The following is a 16,367-nucleotide window of genomic DNA, read 5'->3' on the forward strand; positions in this document are numbered from 1 at the left end:
TTCTCCAAAGAAGACAGATGGCCAAGAGGCACATGAAAAGATGCTCAACACCGCTAATTATTAGAGAAATGCAAATCAAAATTACAATGAGGTGTCACCTCACACCAGTCAGAATGACCATCATCAAAAAGTCTACAAACAGTAAATGCTGGAGAGTGTGTGGAGAAAAAGGAATCCTCCTACAGTGTTGGTGGGAATGTAAATTGGTGCAGCCACGATGGAGAACGGTGTGGAGGTTCCTTAAAAATAGAGCTACCATATGATCCTGCCATCCCACTCTTGGGCATATTTCTGGAGAAAAACATAATTTGAAAAGATGCACGCACCCCAATGTTCATTGAAGCACTATTTACAATAGTCAAGACATGGAAGCTACCTAAGGGTCCATCGACAGATGAATGGATAAAGATGTGTTTTGTGTGTGTGTGTATATATATATATATATATATATATATATATATATATATATATACATATTACTCAGCCATTAAAAAAGAATGAAATGATGCCATTTGCATCAACATGGATGGACCTAGAGATTATCATACTACGTGAAGTAAGCCAGACAGAGAAAGACAAATATCATATGATATCGCCTATATCTGGAATCTAAAAAAAGGATACAAATGAACTTATTTACCAAACAGAAATAGACTCACAGACATAGAAAACAACCTTATGGTTACCAAAGGAAAGGTGGGGAGAGGGATAAGTTAGGAGTTTGGGATTAAAATATACACACTACTATATATAAAATAGATAACCAACAAGGGCCTACTGTATAGCACAGGGAATTATACTCAATATCTTGTAATAACTTATAATGGAATAGAATGTAAAAAAAAAATACGTATATTTATATATATGTATAACTGAATCACTTTACTGTACACCTGTAACTAACACAACATTGTATATCAACTATATTTCAATAAAATTTTTTTTAAAAAAGGAAAAAAATTTGGCTGTTGAGCTGTGATTCATCATGGTGGACTAAGAGCTTGTGCTCAACCTGGCTCAGGGCTCCTTGAGCCCACTGCCTGGGAAAAGGAAGAGATATTATGTAGCTAAGGAGGCAAGCAGCAGACTTGGGCTAGAGACAAGGAACTTAGCACAGGGTTTCCAGCTTCTCCCCAGACTCTGCCAACCCACCAATAGGCTCATTGGATAGAGGTGATGCTGTGGCTTTTTTTTTTTTTTGGCCGCCGCACAGCTTGCGGGATCCTAGCTCCCTGACCAGGGATGGAACCCAGGCCCTCGGCAGTGAAAGCATGGCGTACCAACCACTGGGCTGCGGGGGAATTCCCTGCTGTGGCCTTTTAGTAGCCTGTCCCTTTGCACATACTGTTGACACAGCCTGAGATGCTCTACCCTGTATCACCTGCCCCTAGAATCCCACTCATTCTTCAAGGCCCAGCTCAAATGTTACCTTGGTTTTTCTTTGCTAGGGGACAGAGCAGAGCATCCCATAAGATGCTTGCCATGGGCAGGTTCCCTTCACCACAGATGAGTGAGAGCCCTGATTGGTGGAAATGTGATAGGTAAGTCAGTGCTCTGTCTTCCATTCAGCCCTCAGAACAAGGCATTTGCTCCAGCTGAAATTCCTGCTAAAATGACAAAGCCCAGAAGAGAGAAATAGGTAATAGGGTCTGGGAGATCAGCAGCCCCTTCAAGAGTTTCACAAGGGCTCAGGCAGCTTTGAGATTTTGAGGCTCCTTTCCATTACATAGGTCCTCTCACACTTAGATTTATCTGGTCTTGGGAAAACAGAGTTTAATCAAGATCAACATTTTTGTTGAGGGTGCCCTTGACCCTCAGCTAACATTGGAAGTCTCTTGAACTTGAGGCTTGGGCCAAATAACATTAGTCTCATTTAAGTCTCCAAGACCATCACAAGGGCCCTGCAAAAGATACTGTTGGAGCCCTGGGCACTCCCAGCGCCCATGCACACCAGCCCACTGGCTTTTATGTAAGCTCTGTGCCTTGCTGTATGAGGGCTTTCTATGACTGTAGGAACATGCTGGGGTTGGCACAGAGCAGCCTAGAAATGCTTGCAAGTTGCCCCCACGAGCCGCCTTCCACCAGTAACTGATGGAAATTGGGGAATAAATACCAATTAATTGAATTGAATTGAATTTATTATCCAATTACGCACAGGGGCTTACTTGTCCATAAAGTTCCCTTAATTTGCTTTCTTCCTTTCCTTCTCTTCCCCCACTTCTCCACTGTGCTTCAGTGCTTCCTGGTATCAGTTCCCACGTGAACTACTTGCATTCAAATTCTTGTGTCGGGGTCTGTTGCTGGGGAGACTCAACCCAAGGCTGCCATCTTTCAGTCCTCATCTTCATTGACCTGTTGTTGAGCTTCCTCTTTCTTCAGCTTCCCTTGGTCTGCCTTACTTACTGGTGTTCTTAGACATCCTCTCTTTATACATCCCCCTTTAGAGTGGAGCCTTCATTAGAACTGTTTCTCAGTCCTGGTCTCACTCTTCTTTGAAAAGCTTCTAGGTATGCTTCTTCTACTCCAAGCTCTGAGATTTAGAGACAAAAGATACCCACATCCCCATTCCTGGTCCAAATCAGATGCTATTTGTCCAGAGAAAGGAAACAAATTTTTGTCCTTTCCTGCATCTTACAACCTGTCCTTCTTCAACCCCAGAACATCATTGTCTTTATTCTTCCCCTACCTCTCTGACTATTCTTTATCAGACTTGAATTCTCCTCTTCCTTATCCTCCTTTGCCTGAACTTGAAATATTGCTGTTCCCCAAGGTCCTTGGCCCAGTGCTTTTCTTATTTTCATCCATCCTCCTGGTTGACCTCAGTTGGGCTGTATCCCGCAGGCCTGCAAGCCTTGTAAATGCCCCAGCCTTGAGACTAAAGAAAGAGCGCAGAGACAGCAACAGAGACAACAGTGTTTTATTGGATAGGGGATCTTACACATCTGAAGCAAAAGGTCCTGGAGTGATACCCCACCCCTTGTATGACAGACAGCAGGTAGGACATGGCAGCAATCTTCACTACTCGGGGGCGGGTGTGAGGGCGGAGAGAAGGAGGCTACGATTTTTTTTAATTTAATTTTTATTTTATATTGGGGTATAGTTGATTTACATTGTTGTGTTAGTTTCAGGTGTACAGCAAAGTGGTTCAGTTAGACATATACATATATCCATTCTTTTTCAGATTCTTTTCCCATATAGGTTATTACAGAATACTGAGTAGAGTTCCCTGTGCTATACAGTAGGTCTTTGTTGACTATCTATTTTATATATATTAGTATATATTAGTAGGGTGTATATTTTAATCCCAAACTCATAATTTATCCCTCCCTGCTACCTTTCCTCTTTGGTAACCATAAGTTTGTTTTCGAAGTCTGTGAGTCTGTTTCTGTTCTGTAAATAAGTTCATTTGTATCATCTTTTTTGATTTCACATGTAAGTGATATCATATGATATTTGTCTTTGTCTGACTTACTTCACTTAGTATGATCATCTCTAGGTCGATGTTGCTGCAAAGGGCATTATTTCATTCTTTTTTATGGCTGAGTAATATTCCATTGTATATATGTACCACTTCTTTATCCATTCCTCTGTTGATGGACATTTATGTTGCTTCCATGTGTTGGCTGTTGTAAATAGTGCTGCTGTGAACATTTGGGTGCATGTATCTTTTCGAATTATGTTTTTCTCTGGATATATGCCCAGAAGAGGGATTGCAGAATCATATGGCACCTCTATTTTTAGTTTTTTTAAGGAATCTCCATACTGTTCTCCATAGTGACTGTATCAGTTTACATTCCCACCAACACTGTAGGAGGGTTCTTTTTTCTCCACACCCTCTCCAGCATTTATTGTTTGTAGACTTTTTGATGATGGTCATTCTGACTGGTGTGAGGTGATACCTCATTGTACTTTTGATTTGCATTTCCCTAATAATTAGTGATGTTGAGCATTTTTTCATGCATGTTTTGCCCATCCATATGTCTTCTTTAGAGAAATGTCCTTTTAGATCTTCTGCCCATTTTTTGATGGGATTGTTCATTTTTTTTTTATATTGAGCTGCATGAGTTGTTTGTATATTTTGGAGATTAATCCCTTGTTGATCGTTTCATTTGCAAATATTTTCTCCCATTCTGTGGGTTGTCTTTTTGTTTGTTTATGGTTTCCTTTGATATGCAAAAGCTTTTAAGTTTAATTAGGTCCCATTTGTGTATTTTTGTTTTTATTTTCATTACTCTAGGAAGTGGATTAAAAAAATATTGCTGCAATTTATCTCAAAGAGTTTTCTGCCTATGTTTTCCTTTAAGAGTTTTATAGAATCCGGTCTTACATTTAGGTCTTTAATCCATTTTGAGTTTACTTTTGTGTATGGTGTTAGAGAATGTTCTAATTTCATTCTTGTACACGTAGCTGTTCAGTTTTCCCAGCACCACGTATTGAAGAGACTGTCTTTTCTCCATTGTATATTCTTGCCTCCATTGGTGTAGATTAATTGACCACAGATGCAAGAGTTTATTTCTGAGCTTTCTATCCTATTCCCTTGATCTATACTTCTGTTTTTGTGCCAGTACCATATTGTTTTGATTACTGTAGCTTTGTAGTATAGTTTGAAGTCAGGGAGCCTGATTCCTCCAGCTCCGTTTTTCTTTCTCTGGATTGCTTTAGCTATTTGGGGTCTTTTGTGTTTCCATACAAATTAAAAAATTTTTGTTCTAGTTCTGTGAAAAATGTCACTGGTAATTTGATAGGAATTGCACTGAATCTGTACATTGCCTTGGGTAGTATAGTCATTTTGACAACATTGGTTCTCCCAATCCAAGGACATGGTATATCTTTCCATCTGTTTGTGTCGTCTTCGATTTCTTTCATCAGCATCTTATAGTTTTCAGAGCACAGGTCTTTTGCCTCCTTAGGTAGGTTTATTCCTAGGTATTTTATTATTTTTGATGCAATTGTAAATGGGATTGTTTCCTTAAGGAGGCTACCATTTATAGGGGAAATTAACATCAGGTTGGCTCATCAGTTACCAGGGAAACTAGCGGCTGGGTCAGGGAGCAAGCACATAGGTAGTTACTGATTAAGCCCTATGATTAGGGTACAGGTGAAGCAAGGACTGGTCAAGCAGGGGATGTACAGAGAGCAAAAGAACAGCCATCTTGAATGGCATGACCATACAACCTCATACTTTCCTGTGACTCCAAAACTATTTATGTGTTGATGATCTTTTTGAAAAGAAATTACTTATTTACTTATTCATTTATTTGTTTGTTGAACAAAATGTATTAAGTACATTCTGCATATCAGATCCTGTGTTAGATAGTGGTGATACAGTAGGGAGCCCAGCAGAGACTATGCCCGCTCTTGTGGAGCTTACTGTGCTTAAAGTTTGTTGCCATAGACCCATTTATCCTTCCCTCTTTTCTTCCTTTCACCTATTGATCCATCCACTGATCCACCTTTTCATCTGTTCATCCCCTGACCCATTCTTCTGTCTATCCATCTTTTCCTTCATCCACTGATCCATCTATTAGTCAATGGCTCATCTACCAACCATTGACCTTCAAAGCACATACCCACTGACCCATCCATCTACTTGTTCATCCATCAATCCATTGACCTAACTTTCTCTATATTAGTGATCCCAAATCAGTGGCACATCAGGAACTTAAAAATCTGAATCTAGGGGTGAAGGCAGGGATCAGCAATCTCTGAAAACCTCCCTATTTGATTCTATTCACCTTGCCTGGCACCTGTCTAAGGATGTATATTTGGGAATCACTGTCCGAGATTAAAAGCACTGTGAATACAGGAGCTGTCTTAGTTTAGCTTTCTTGGAAAGCAGACACTGAGACAAGGACTCAGTTGTAGTTAATCATTTGGAAGGCGATCCCAGAAAGGACAAGTGAGGTAGTAGGGAAAGGGAGACAGGGAAGGGGAGGGGAAGCCAAATAAAAGGTTCTTTGATGAGCTTGTGGACACATGAGGTTCAATCCTGCTGGGAACCATCTGAGATACCTTGAGGAATAGACCACAAATAATCCCAATATAGGACAGGAGCCATTCATTTATTGCCAATTGACTGGGTGTTTGGGAGCTTTCAACTCCCCAGCAATTCCAAGTTGTTCTTCCAAGGTATTCTAGAAAGCCCTCGGGCAGAGGAGAGAGAGACAGATGGAGAGAGGCACTTTGTCCTGGTTCGCTGTCAGGTTCCTGAGAAGTGTCCACAACTTCTGGTGAACTCAGATGCACCTAAGGACATAGGATAGGGCATTGACCCCTACCACAGAGGCCATGTCTATCTTGTTTATTGCTGCATCCCTAGGGGCTAGAACAGTCCTTAGTCCAGTGGCCTATAGTAGGTGCTCAACAAATATTTGATAAATAAATCCTGTGCACCTACCAGAATTTGTGCCAGGTACTTGGAAACAATTCCTTTAATTGTGCTCTCCCTTTGGACTGTACTTCCTTCTCCAATCTAGAGTCTGTACCATCCCCTCTGCATCCTCAATCTCTCTACCCTGTTTTCACCCCATCCGCAGAAGGTTGCTGGGAGATGCTGGAAGCTCATATGGCTGGGCCCTCAGCACTGCTGGATCATCCTGCTGGGTGTCCCTGGCCAGAGGACCATCCTCGCCTGGCCCCTCCTGGACCCCATAACTGGCAGAGGTGGTACCCACAGCATCACTGTAGCATCAACTGTAGCCAGACTCTTGAAAAGTCTCAATCCAAACTTCCAGGGAGTAGAACTCATTTCCCAAGCCCTACCTCACACCCAGTGCTGGCACTAGTGTGAGAAAGTGAAGCATTTGTTTAGAGAGCAAAACATAAAAGGATGCCAAAAAATTCAATAATCAAGATCATATTTTATGCAATCTTTTTAAAAATCAAAATTCAAAAGTGAACCAGGTGTTCAAAATAACACGATGAACAGATAATAAAATTTAAAGACAGGATTGTATTGCTGATATTTCCTTTTGCCTCAGACTCCATATGGCCGAGCATTGTGCCACTACTGGTCCTGTGCTTATCTGAATGTCACGCTTACTGACCCTGCCTGCCTAAGTATTTGGGAGGGAAATATACTGAGGTCTTCAATTCTTCAAAGTTACATTGAAAAATGGATTATTGAATGGATTGATGGATGGATATAGGATAGATAATCCAACACCATAAAATGTTAATTGTTCAAGTTTTGTGGAATTCTTTCACCTTTTCTGTATGTTTGAACTTTTTTTTTGTGTGTGTGTAATTTTGGAGAAGAAAAAATAAAGAGCAGTGGGAAGGACCCCCGAGGCTGGCTCCCTGGGGTCAAACCAGCTCCACCCCCTTAACCCCTGGATGTCCAGGCCTGGCTTCCCCACCACACCTTAGCTTGCAGTGAGGACATAGCGGTCCAGCCAGCCTGCCCCTCCTTGACCTAAGCCTGTCTCTGGCCCTGCGTTTGAGATCCCTGCTCCCCACCAATAGAAAGGCCTGGATCCTCTCCACTTCCTGACTGGTGCCCGTGGAGTCCGGTTGACTCCCTCCTTCCCTCCAAGGCCCCTAAGTGGGGGAACATATTAGTCCCTGGGGTAGGGTTTGTCATTTAACAAAACATGTCCTATGATATAGCATCCTTCTATGTTTTGGGGGGGAAAAACCCCATCGAAATGTCACTTGAAATATGGAGGACCTGAAAGTAAAGCACTAGAGATAAGCAATCATTATCAACTGGGCGGGGAGGTGAGAGTGCGGGGTGGCAGGGAGGGAAGAAGCATTTAGAAATCTAAAGGGGGAGAACCTTCTCTCACCGCTGGGGAGCGAGACAGGGCTGGCTCGGGACAGGGTGGCGGCTTCCTCCGGGATCTTGGTGGTTCCCAAAGCACAGAACTGGGTCAGGGTCCGAAGGGCGTGGAGCCAGGATTCGTCATAAGAACAAATGGGAACTGAGGGAACCCTGGTGGGGGGGGGGGAGGGGAAGGGGCGGGTCCTGAGGTGGATTCCCTCCCTCCTCAATTCCTTCACTGAATGAACCTTGCCGGCCCTATCTGCCTCCCTCGAATTCGGATTGTGAACTCACAGCGGACCCGAGGAGAGCTCAGGAGTTCTTTTCAATTTCTACCCATGCACTTTGGTGTTGGGGGGTAGGTGTGGGAGATGCAGAGATGGGGCGCATCTTCTCCTGCTGCCTATTTCTCCCGTCGGCCTGAATGCGAGTCTGGGGATGGGTGTATTGCCCACGAGGGGGCAGGGTTTCCCTTGGGGCGCCTAGGAGCTTGGCTCTCCTGCCTCTGCCTTTCCGGGTCCGCGCAGGGTGACGGGTGGGGGACCCGGGCTCCAGCGAGCTGAGCACAAAGCCGGGAGCTAGGATGCAGTGCAGCAGCTCCAGGCGAGTCCGCGGAGATGGCAGCCGCTGTCCAGGGCCTGCCTGGTGTCTCATTTGTCCCTTTAAAGACGGGAAGGACGGAGCTGGTGCAGTGTGACGCTCCCTCCTTCCCTTCCACTGCAGAAGTCAGGGCTTTTTCTGAAGGCTACAGAGCGAGCTCCGACTCAGATTGTACCCGAGGCTGGGTGGACCTGCCGAGGAGCAGCGCAGGCGGGGCAAGGGCGATGAACGGTCAGTTCTCCCGGCCTGGGAGGCATCAGAGGGCGTAGAGGGGCGGGAAACAGAATCCTCTGGTCAGCTCTGGATCCTGACTCGAGACAATAGTGACAAAGGGGCATCAGGTGGATGACAGCAGACATCTCAAATGGCCCGTTCAAATCGTCAGGGCCGCAGGCGGCCGAGGGGACCGAATTTTATCCCCCTTGCGCTTCCACACTTGTTGGATGGCTGCAGAAGCAGAGCGGTGCGAGGTCACCTCTGTCTCAGGCACGCACTCAGGGAGGCTCTGCACACACAGGCAAGCACACGCATTCATCAAAGCTCTCACAAGACACAGATACAGCCTCCCACCCCCAGCCCTGCACATCTTCGTGTAGGCGCTCTCTCTCACACAAGCACACGCTCACCCACGCCGTGGCAGCGGGCAGGGAGAAATGGCCACCATGCATAGGCATTCTCCCCGTTCTTTCCTGTGCGCCCACTGCACCTGGAGAAATCGTTCCAAACGAGGCCTCTGCCTTGGTGGGAGAGATCAAGAACCTCCCACCGTGGCTTCTCTCCCAGTGAGAACGGCCTAGCCTTCCTGAGCTCCCAGATTCCATCTGGAGAGTCTGACCGTGATCCATTCCACTGTACCCAGGACTGGTGCCCCTGGAAGCAACAGGAGGGCTGCCCTTGCAGTAGGATCTGCATAAAAAAGGACAGGGTCCTCTGGGTAATTTAAGCAAACACATTCTCAAACAGGCTGCTCAAGAAAAGGGGAGGCTGGGGCATAAACGGCTCTGCCTGGTGAATCTAAACAGCCAGATCTCTTCACTGTGGCTATGTAAACCCCACCTTGGACTTGAGGGGGGTTCTCCAGGGTGAGAGATGCCTGGGATGCTAGGTTGGCAAACCCTGGGAAATACACAACGGCCCTGCTGACTTCCTTTATAGCTCCCTTCACAGCCGGCAGTCACACTGTGGATTTCAGAGTCCGGATCTATTGCCTGTCTCTCCTCTACTAGACTGTAAGCTCCAGGAGGGCGGGGCTGAGTTTGTTTCTCCTGGCAGCCAGCACGGTCCCAGCCCTGGTGGGCTGTCTATAAATATTTGTTGAACAACTCTGTAGGGCTTTTGTACATAAGCAAAACGTTTCTTTCCTTCTTTATTTTAGGATTGGAGTTCGAGAGCGTCCACCAAATTCTCAGATGGATCCAACCCCCGGGGAAAGATTTGGGGGAAAAAAAAAAAAAAAAAGCCTAGTCCTGGTGGCTGGGGAGCCAAGGCCACACTGAAACCGTGGGCGCACCACATGCTCCTTTGCCTGAGTCCCCCAAGCACTCAGAAAGCCTCCCCTTGGTGCTGACCACCCCTCACGTTCTCCGGAGCTCTCCAGGGACCCTTTAACTACAGCTGCTTCTCCATCCCCACTTGCTTCACGGGGCGGGCCAGAGTCGGTTCCCTCGCCAACCAGCGCCAGGATTCCGGCCGGTGCGAAAATGCAGAACTGAGACAGGGCCGCGAGCGCCTTTGTTTCTTCTTTATTTGCGGATATAATTATGCACCGCACTCTAAATTAGGGATAGATTTTTTTTTTCTGATATACATTTCATCTTATTCACCACGAGCACACCACACGCACAGTAGAACAGTTCCACAACCTGATAAATTGCACGAGATGAGTCTGGATTCCTGAAAACCGGCAGGCAAGCCGGCCCCGCCGGGGCTTCTCGCCTCCCCGCTTCGGCGAAGGAAATCGCCCACCCGAAACGGATTTCCCGGCCAGCCTTTCCCGCTGAAGGGTTGAAATGTCTCCGGAATGGGAATCGTTCTTGCTGGAAATGGCTAGACGCTGCAGATTCCAAGCACTGATGGCTGTGAAATGTGCCCGCAAGGTCAAGTTTCTGCGCCTGCGAGTTGCGCCCCCTCTCCCTCCCTTCCCACCCCCCCTCGGTGACAGGGACCAAAGTGTCGGGGCCCCTCCTGGAAGGACAGAAAACCCTGCCCACAGATGCGCCCCCGCCTCCCCCGAAACCAGGGTGTTGTGGAAAAGAAAGGACAACAGAAACGCAGACGCGATGGATTGTGGATCCCTATCCCCTCCCGCCCCCAACCCCCAAAATCAGAACCGGGGAACCAGAGATGTTTAAAGCTTGGCTTCCCAAGCGCGGCGGCAGGGCGCACGGGTTTGTTGGGGGAGGGGTGAATGGGGAGCGGGGAGAGCGCGGGAGGGCGGCCGGGGCTGGCCCTAGCGCCCTAGTCCTCCGCGTTGGTTCGGTAGGCCTCAATGAGGCCCTCCAGCGAGTGCACGAAGCCGGACACGCTGCAGATGCCGCCGATGACGAAGATGGCGACGTCGAAGAAGACCTGGTGCCACAGCAGCTTGCGCCAGAGCAGGCGCAGGTGGAAGAGGCTGGGCAGCAGGAAGCAGAGGCCGGCGCCCGTGAGGCTGCCGGTGAGGCCCATAAGCAGCGCGAAGTGCGGCACGTAGATGGCCATGAGCAGCGTGAAGACGACCAGCGCGCAGCGCAGCGTCAGGCCCCACGACTTGAGGCGCCCGTCGCCGCCGTAGCAGGCGGGAAAGAAGGCGCGGCTGCCTTCCTGGAAGAGCGACTTCTCCAGCACCTCGACAGCAGCGAAGAAGGGCAACGGGTAGGACAACAGTGCCTTGGCCACCAGGAAGATGTTGACCACGGCGCGGATGGAACCGGGCAGGTTATCCGTGATGACCTCCTTGGTCTCATCGGCCCAGGTGAGGTAGGCGACGAGCGCGAAGAGGCCTTTGAGCACGCAGGCGGCGATGTGCGTCCAGTTCATCATGCAGTGGAACTCGCTGGGCTGCTGCATATTGCCCTCCAGCGAAGGCAGGAAGATCTGCGACGTGTAGCTGAACACGATGATGCCAATGGAGATGGGAAACTTCTTGACGTCGATATAGAACTTGACCTTCTCCCAGGCCCAATCGCGCGCCCTCGATAAGCAGTAGGCAATGACCAGAATGTTGATGACGAAGTGGGCCAAAGTGCACAGCAGGCTGAACTTGGACACCGCCTTGAGGTTCTTAAGGAAGGCGCAGGGCAGCAGCACCGCCGTGGCGATGATGGACCAGGACTTCTGCGACACGGGCAGCCCTGGGAAGCTGTTGTACATGAGGTTGCCGCTCACCACCACGTACAGGATGCAAGTCATCACCAGCTCGATGATCTGCGCCACGTTCACTACGCGGCCACCCAGCGTGGGGAAGCGCGGAGCGCAGCAAGCGTTGGCGATGGCCACATACGAGTCCCGCACGCGTACCACCTCGCCGTCCTCGTTCTCCTCGTACAGGCATGCTATGAGGATCTTGCCAGTGTAGCAGCACACCACGGCGGCGAAGATGATGAGGAACAATCCCAGGTAGCCGCCGTGCAGGATGGCGTAGGGCAGGCCCAGCACGAACATGCCCTGCGGAACGAAAAGGCAACCAGACCCGGGAGCTCAGTGGATGCGGTATCGGAATACGGGGTCTGGGGGAGTGACTTAAGGGTGTAGCCGGAAGGGGGCGCTAAGTGCGAACTGGGCCTAAGCCACTGGGAGGAGAGGGTAAGGATAGGCCGGAGTGGAGCTGTAGAGCGGTCTAATGGGGAGCCTGGGTATTGAGTCAGAGGTGGAGAGGGGGGTGTTTAAGGACGGAACTGAGAAGGAGAGGTGTGCTTAATGGCTGGGAGGCAGGGAGGGGGCTGAGTAAGGGGTCAAGCCGCAAAGAGGGAAGGGGTACGAGGAGATACTTGGGGGTGGTTCGGAAAAAAGATGAGAAGGGGCTGAAGGGGGTTGACCGGAAAAGGACGAGGAGAAAGGTAGAGAGCTGGGCCTGAGCCACTAGGAAAAGGGGACGCAGAGTCTAAGGTGGGGCTGGAATGGGGTGCAAGGAAGCCAATGAGGGAAACGCAGGCGCCTAAGGGCCGAACTGGAGAAGGAAACCATTGAAAGCGGCAGCGGGAGAGAAAGGAGCCAGGGTAGCGAGGAAGGGGGGCTGAGCGTGGGGCAAGCGGCAGGGAGGCAAGAACAGAGGGAACGTGGGGTTTGCTGGCGAAGGGCTTTGGGTTGGGTGAGGCCAGAGGCGTGGGGACGGGGAGACAGGGTTGGGCAGTCTTAGGGCCAGGCTGAAACTGGGGCGGAGAGACCGATCCCTAAGGAAGGGGACTAAGTGGTAGAGGCGAGCAGGATTAGGGGCCTACGGGGAAAGCGCAAGTGCTTTGTGAACGCGAACTCAAGCGGGAGTCAACAACCAGAACCTGCGGGAGCGGGCGGGCAGAGCTGCGGAAGAAGGGTTTAGAATCCACACAGGGAAGCAAAGCTAACGAAATCCAGGGTTCCCGAGGCTTGCAGGCCTCCAGCCTTCCACCCTGGCCTCCATCAAGGCCTACGGAACGGGGCCTTTAAAGATGCCCCAGGTGAAGGCGAGGGCGGCAACCGAAGCTGGTGCGCTCCCCCCCCCCCCCCCCGGTCCCTGGTTGCGCTTGGCCGTCCGGCCCGGCCCTGGAGCGGAAGGCGCCTCGGGTCGGGTCACTTACTGAGCAGGGCCCCGAGAAGCCCCGCGGAGCCTGGGTCCCGGGACAACCCCATCTCGGCCTCCAGCTCCCGGGAAACCCACGTTCTGCGCCCCAACGACCTGTGCGCTCCGGGGACGCCGAGGGTGGGAGATAGGATGCAAGCCGCAGGGCCCGGGGACGCGTGGGGCGGAGGCCCTCTCTGCCCCTCGAGCTGCGGCATGCCCGCCTTCTCCAGCTCCCCGGGTCGTTGTGCAGGTTCCAAACCCGCTCCCGGCGGAGTCCGGCGCCGCCTGGTGGGGACTGAGGGTTGAGAGTAGGGGTGACGGGGTGGCGGGCCTGGAGACCAGAGGCGGTTCAGAGCATCTGGAGGCGGCTTCGCCAGGGTCACACGCGGAGGAGCTTTTTGCGGTGTAGCCGGGATTTCGAGCGAGAGGGGTGTCTGTGCGCAGGTAGCGCTGAGGTACCAGGGACCATACTGTGCCTGTGTGGTCATACGTATGTGTGTGTGTGTGCATGTTTGTGTATACCTGTTTGTCCCCGACAGGGCTGCACCTGAGAGAGCGGGTGGATCTTGTATGCATGAGTCTGTGCATGTGTGCGTGCGTTATGTTCAGACGGGTTTATGTGTGTGCCCTTGGTATGTACAGGTATGTGTTTCTGTGTGGGGGAGGTGTAGGGGTGTATGAAGGTGCATTTGAGGATAATTCTGTGGTCTATATATAGATGTATGTCGTGTGCACCTGTGACCGGCGTTTCTTCGGGGGAAGGGGGCTGTGGGCATGTGTGCCTGCCTATGTACGTGCGCTCTGTCTATGCGTGTGTGTCTTGTGTGTCGGGGGAGGAGACTCCCAGCTCAGCTCTTTCCCCCTCTCCTTTTCTGCCGAAAATGCAGCTGTGAATCCATTCCGGAGTCCCAGGCCATACTGTTCCCTCCAATCCTGATTTTCTTTCTCCCTCACCCCTCCCCACTCCCCCTCCTCCTGTTTCCCTCGCTTCGGCAGGGTCTCCGGGAAAGCGTCTCTGACCGAACCTCAGCCTAGCTGTCCGGCGGCCGGGGATGCGGGAGGCGGCCGGATGGGGGCGGGGGGGGGGGAAGACACCACCTGGGGGTGTAGATCCCCGCGCAGAGCTGGAAGGGATGGGGGCAGGCGAGATTCCTGGTACAGGAAGGGGTCTTGAGGCTGAGATCTCCAGGGCACTCTACTGCGAGTAGAGCCTGGTGCGCAGATCTGGGGGGGGGGGGGCGGGGGGGGGGAGGCAGAGCTGGGAATCCCGCGCTCACCTGGATAGCGTTGGTCACGTTCCAGCCCGCCTCCCACGCCGTGATCTTGGGCTTGTCGTGGCCCCCGAACTCGCCACCAGCTCCCAGGGCCTGGTCCTTGGAGCCCGAGGGCGGCAGGGGCGCGCCGCCGCCTCGCTGGTAATGGATGTCTCCCTCGACGGGCGGTTCAGCGCCCTCGTCCCCGCAGGGCTCGCCCTCGGTTTTCAGGATGTCCATCTGCAGGCCCTGACGGTGCTCAAAGTCGAGGTCGTCGCAGTGCGCGAAGCCCACCGCCTCCTCGTCGGTGGCCGCCTGAAAACCCATCCTGGCGAACATGCCGCTCACCTTGGCCTGGGACTTGTTGGACACGGACGTGGCCACGTTGGACAGCTTGCTGCGGAGCAGGGTGGCCATGGCGGCAGCGGGGCCCGAGAAAAGGACGGAAGGGGCTGGGGACGCGGGGGACGCACGGCAAGGCGGTGAGGGCCACGGGGGCGTGAGACCGCTATCTTCGCTCGCTTTCCCCGCGGTGCCCCGGGGCGCTCTGTCTCATGACCCCCTCGGCTGGCGTCTGAGGCTCGCTCAAGGCCGACCCGGCGGGCGGGCAGCGGGGCTGGCGGAGCGGCGGTGGCGAGTGCACTGCGGAGCTGCCGCGGGGCGCAGGCTGGGCTGTGGAGGGCGAGGGCGGCGGCGGCGGCGGCGGCGGCGGCGGCGGCGTCAGAGCAGCTACGCGAAGCTGGCGCGGCGCCCCCAACCGCGCGCAGCCCAAAGCGCTCCCGCCCCTCGGAATCAGGCGGGGGCGGAGGGGCTAGGGAGGGAGAAACTCCGGGAGGTAGGAGGAGTGAGGAGAGGGCAAGGAGAAGAGAAAGGGGGCACCAAGGGACTCCGGAGAACAGAGATGGGGGCAGGAGAAGGGCGCCCACGGAAGGGAGCAGGAGGGAGCGCGCGAAGGAGGGGTGTGGAGGGCGGGGTGGGGGCCGGAGTGCTGCATTTCTGGAGGAGGTGCTAAACTCCGATCCTGGCCCTTCCCACCTCGCCGCCGCAGGGAGGGAGGGGGCCGAGCGGGCAGATCCTCTTGGTCCCCTGTCCCTGGCTACCCCCTCCAGAGTTGGCGAGCCTTTCAGCCCCAGATCCTCTGGCCAAGGACTGGTCTAGACTCCCAGAAAGGCATCAGGACAGTTACCTGTCTCCGGCGGCCCAGGCCGTCTGGGCATCGCTCTGTCTCCCTGGCACCCATCACCAGCACTTCAACCTGGTCGCGAGCCCCCCTTGAAGGCAGAAGTGTCCGGCAGAAGTGGAGGAACGCTCTCAAGAAGGCTCAGCCCCGGTCTCGGTCACTGGGGCTGTCTCCTCCCGTCCAGGGACGCCGAGATGGAAGTGATTCTGCGGGATGTTCGCCACCAACCGTTCTCCAAACGTGTGCATAATGAGGGCGAAAGGTTGGCTGTTCGCTTTCTTTTCGTTTGGGGGTCTGGAAGGAGGAAGGACTGAAGACACCTGTCAACAGCCTCGAGGCGGGTCTGCGAGTGCCCGCGCCGCGGAGGGGCGCAGCTGGTGCCTGGCACAGAGGAAGGAAGGGCTCGCGGCGGGCCCGGGGTGGGGAGGCGCGCTGTGCGCTCCGGCCCTGCTAGCCCGGTGGCTGCCGGGGGCTGTGCAAACCTAGACTGTTTCTGTTGAGTGGGTTGCGTGTAGCTCGAGAGCAGGAGAAAGACCCAGAGACAAAGACCGACACTGTACCAGGTATTGCTACGGGCTGGAGCTGAGCGGACTCCGAGGGTGAGATTTGGTAACCATGTTTATTCTATAAATGCATAGTTTTGCGCGCATTTGAGCCTGTGTGTGCGCAGAGCTTGTGTGCTGGATTGGATGTGTATATGTATTCCTGAATGGGTTGCTTGCGGTTTTGCCTGTAGGAGTCCTTTTGCAGTTGTGTCTCCGTGCGGGTCTGCGGCTCGGTGTGTTCCCAGCTGGGCTCCTGCCCCGGGCTCTTAGGCAGTAAACAGCAGCGTCG

General features: G+C 52.1%; 1 protein-coding gene across 1 annotated transcript; it reads right to left on the reverse strand.

Annotated features, from left to right (window-relative positions):
• Positions 1-10,819: 10,819 nt before the first annotated feature.
• Positions 10,820-14,770, reverse strand: SLC32A1 (solute carrier family 32 member 1). The gene is made up of 2 exons (XM_061209611.1): positions 14,378-14,770; positions 10,820-12,007 (listed from the first exon to the last, which is right to left on the reverse strand). Exons 1-2 carry the CDS (start codon positions 14,768-14,770, stop codon positions 10,820-10,822), a joined length of 1,581 nt encoding a protein of 526 aa, XP_061065594.1.
• Between the last annotated feature and the right edge of the window lie 1,597 nt (positions 14,771-16,367).

This window comes from Eubalaena glacialis, chromosome 13 (assembly GCF_028564815.1).
Source record: "Eubalaena glacialis isolate mEubGla1 chromosome 13, mEubGla1.1.hap2.+ XY, whole genome shotgun sequence".
Lineage (NCBI taxonomy): Eukaryota > Metazoa > Chordata > Mammalia > Artiodactyla > Balaenidae > Eubalaena > Eubalaena glacialis.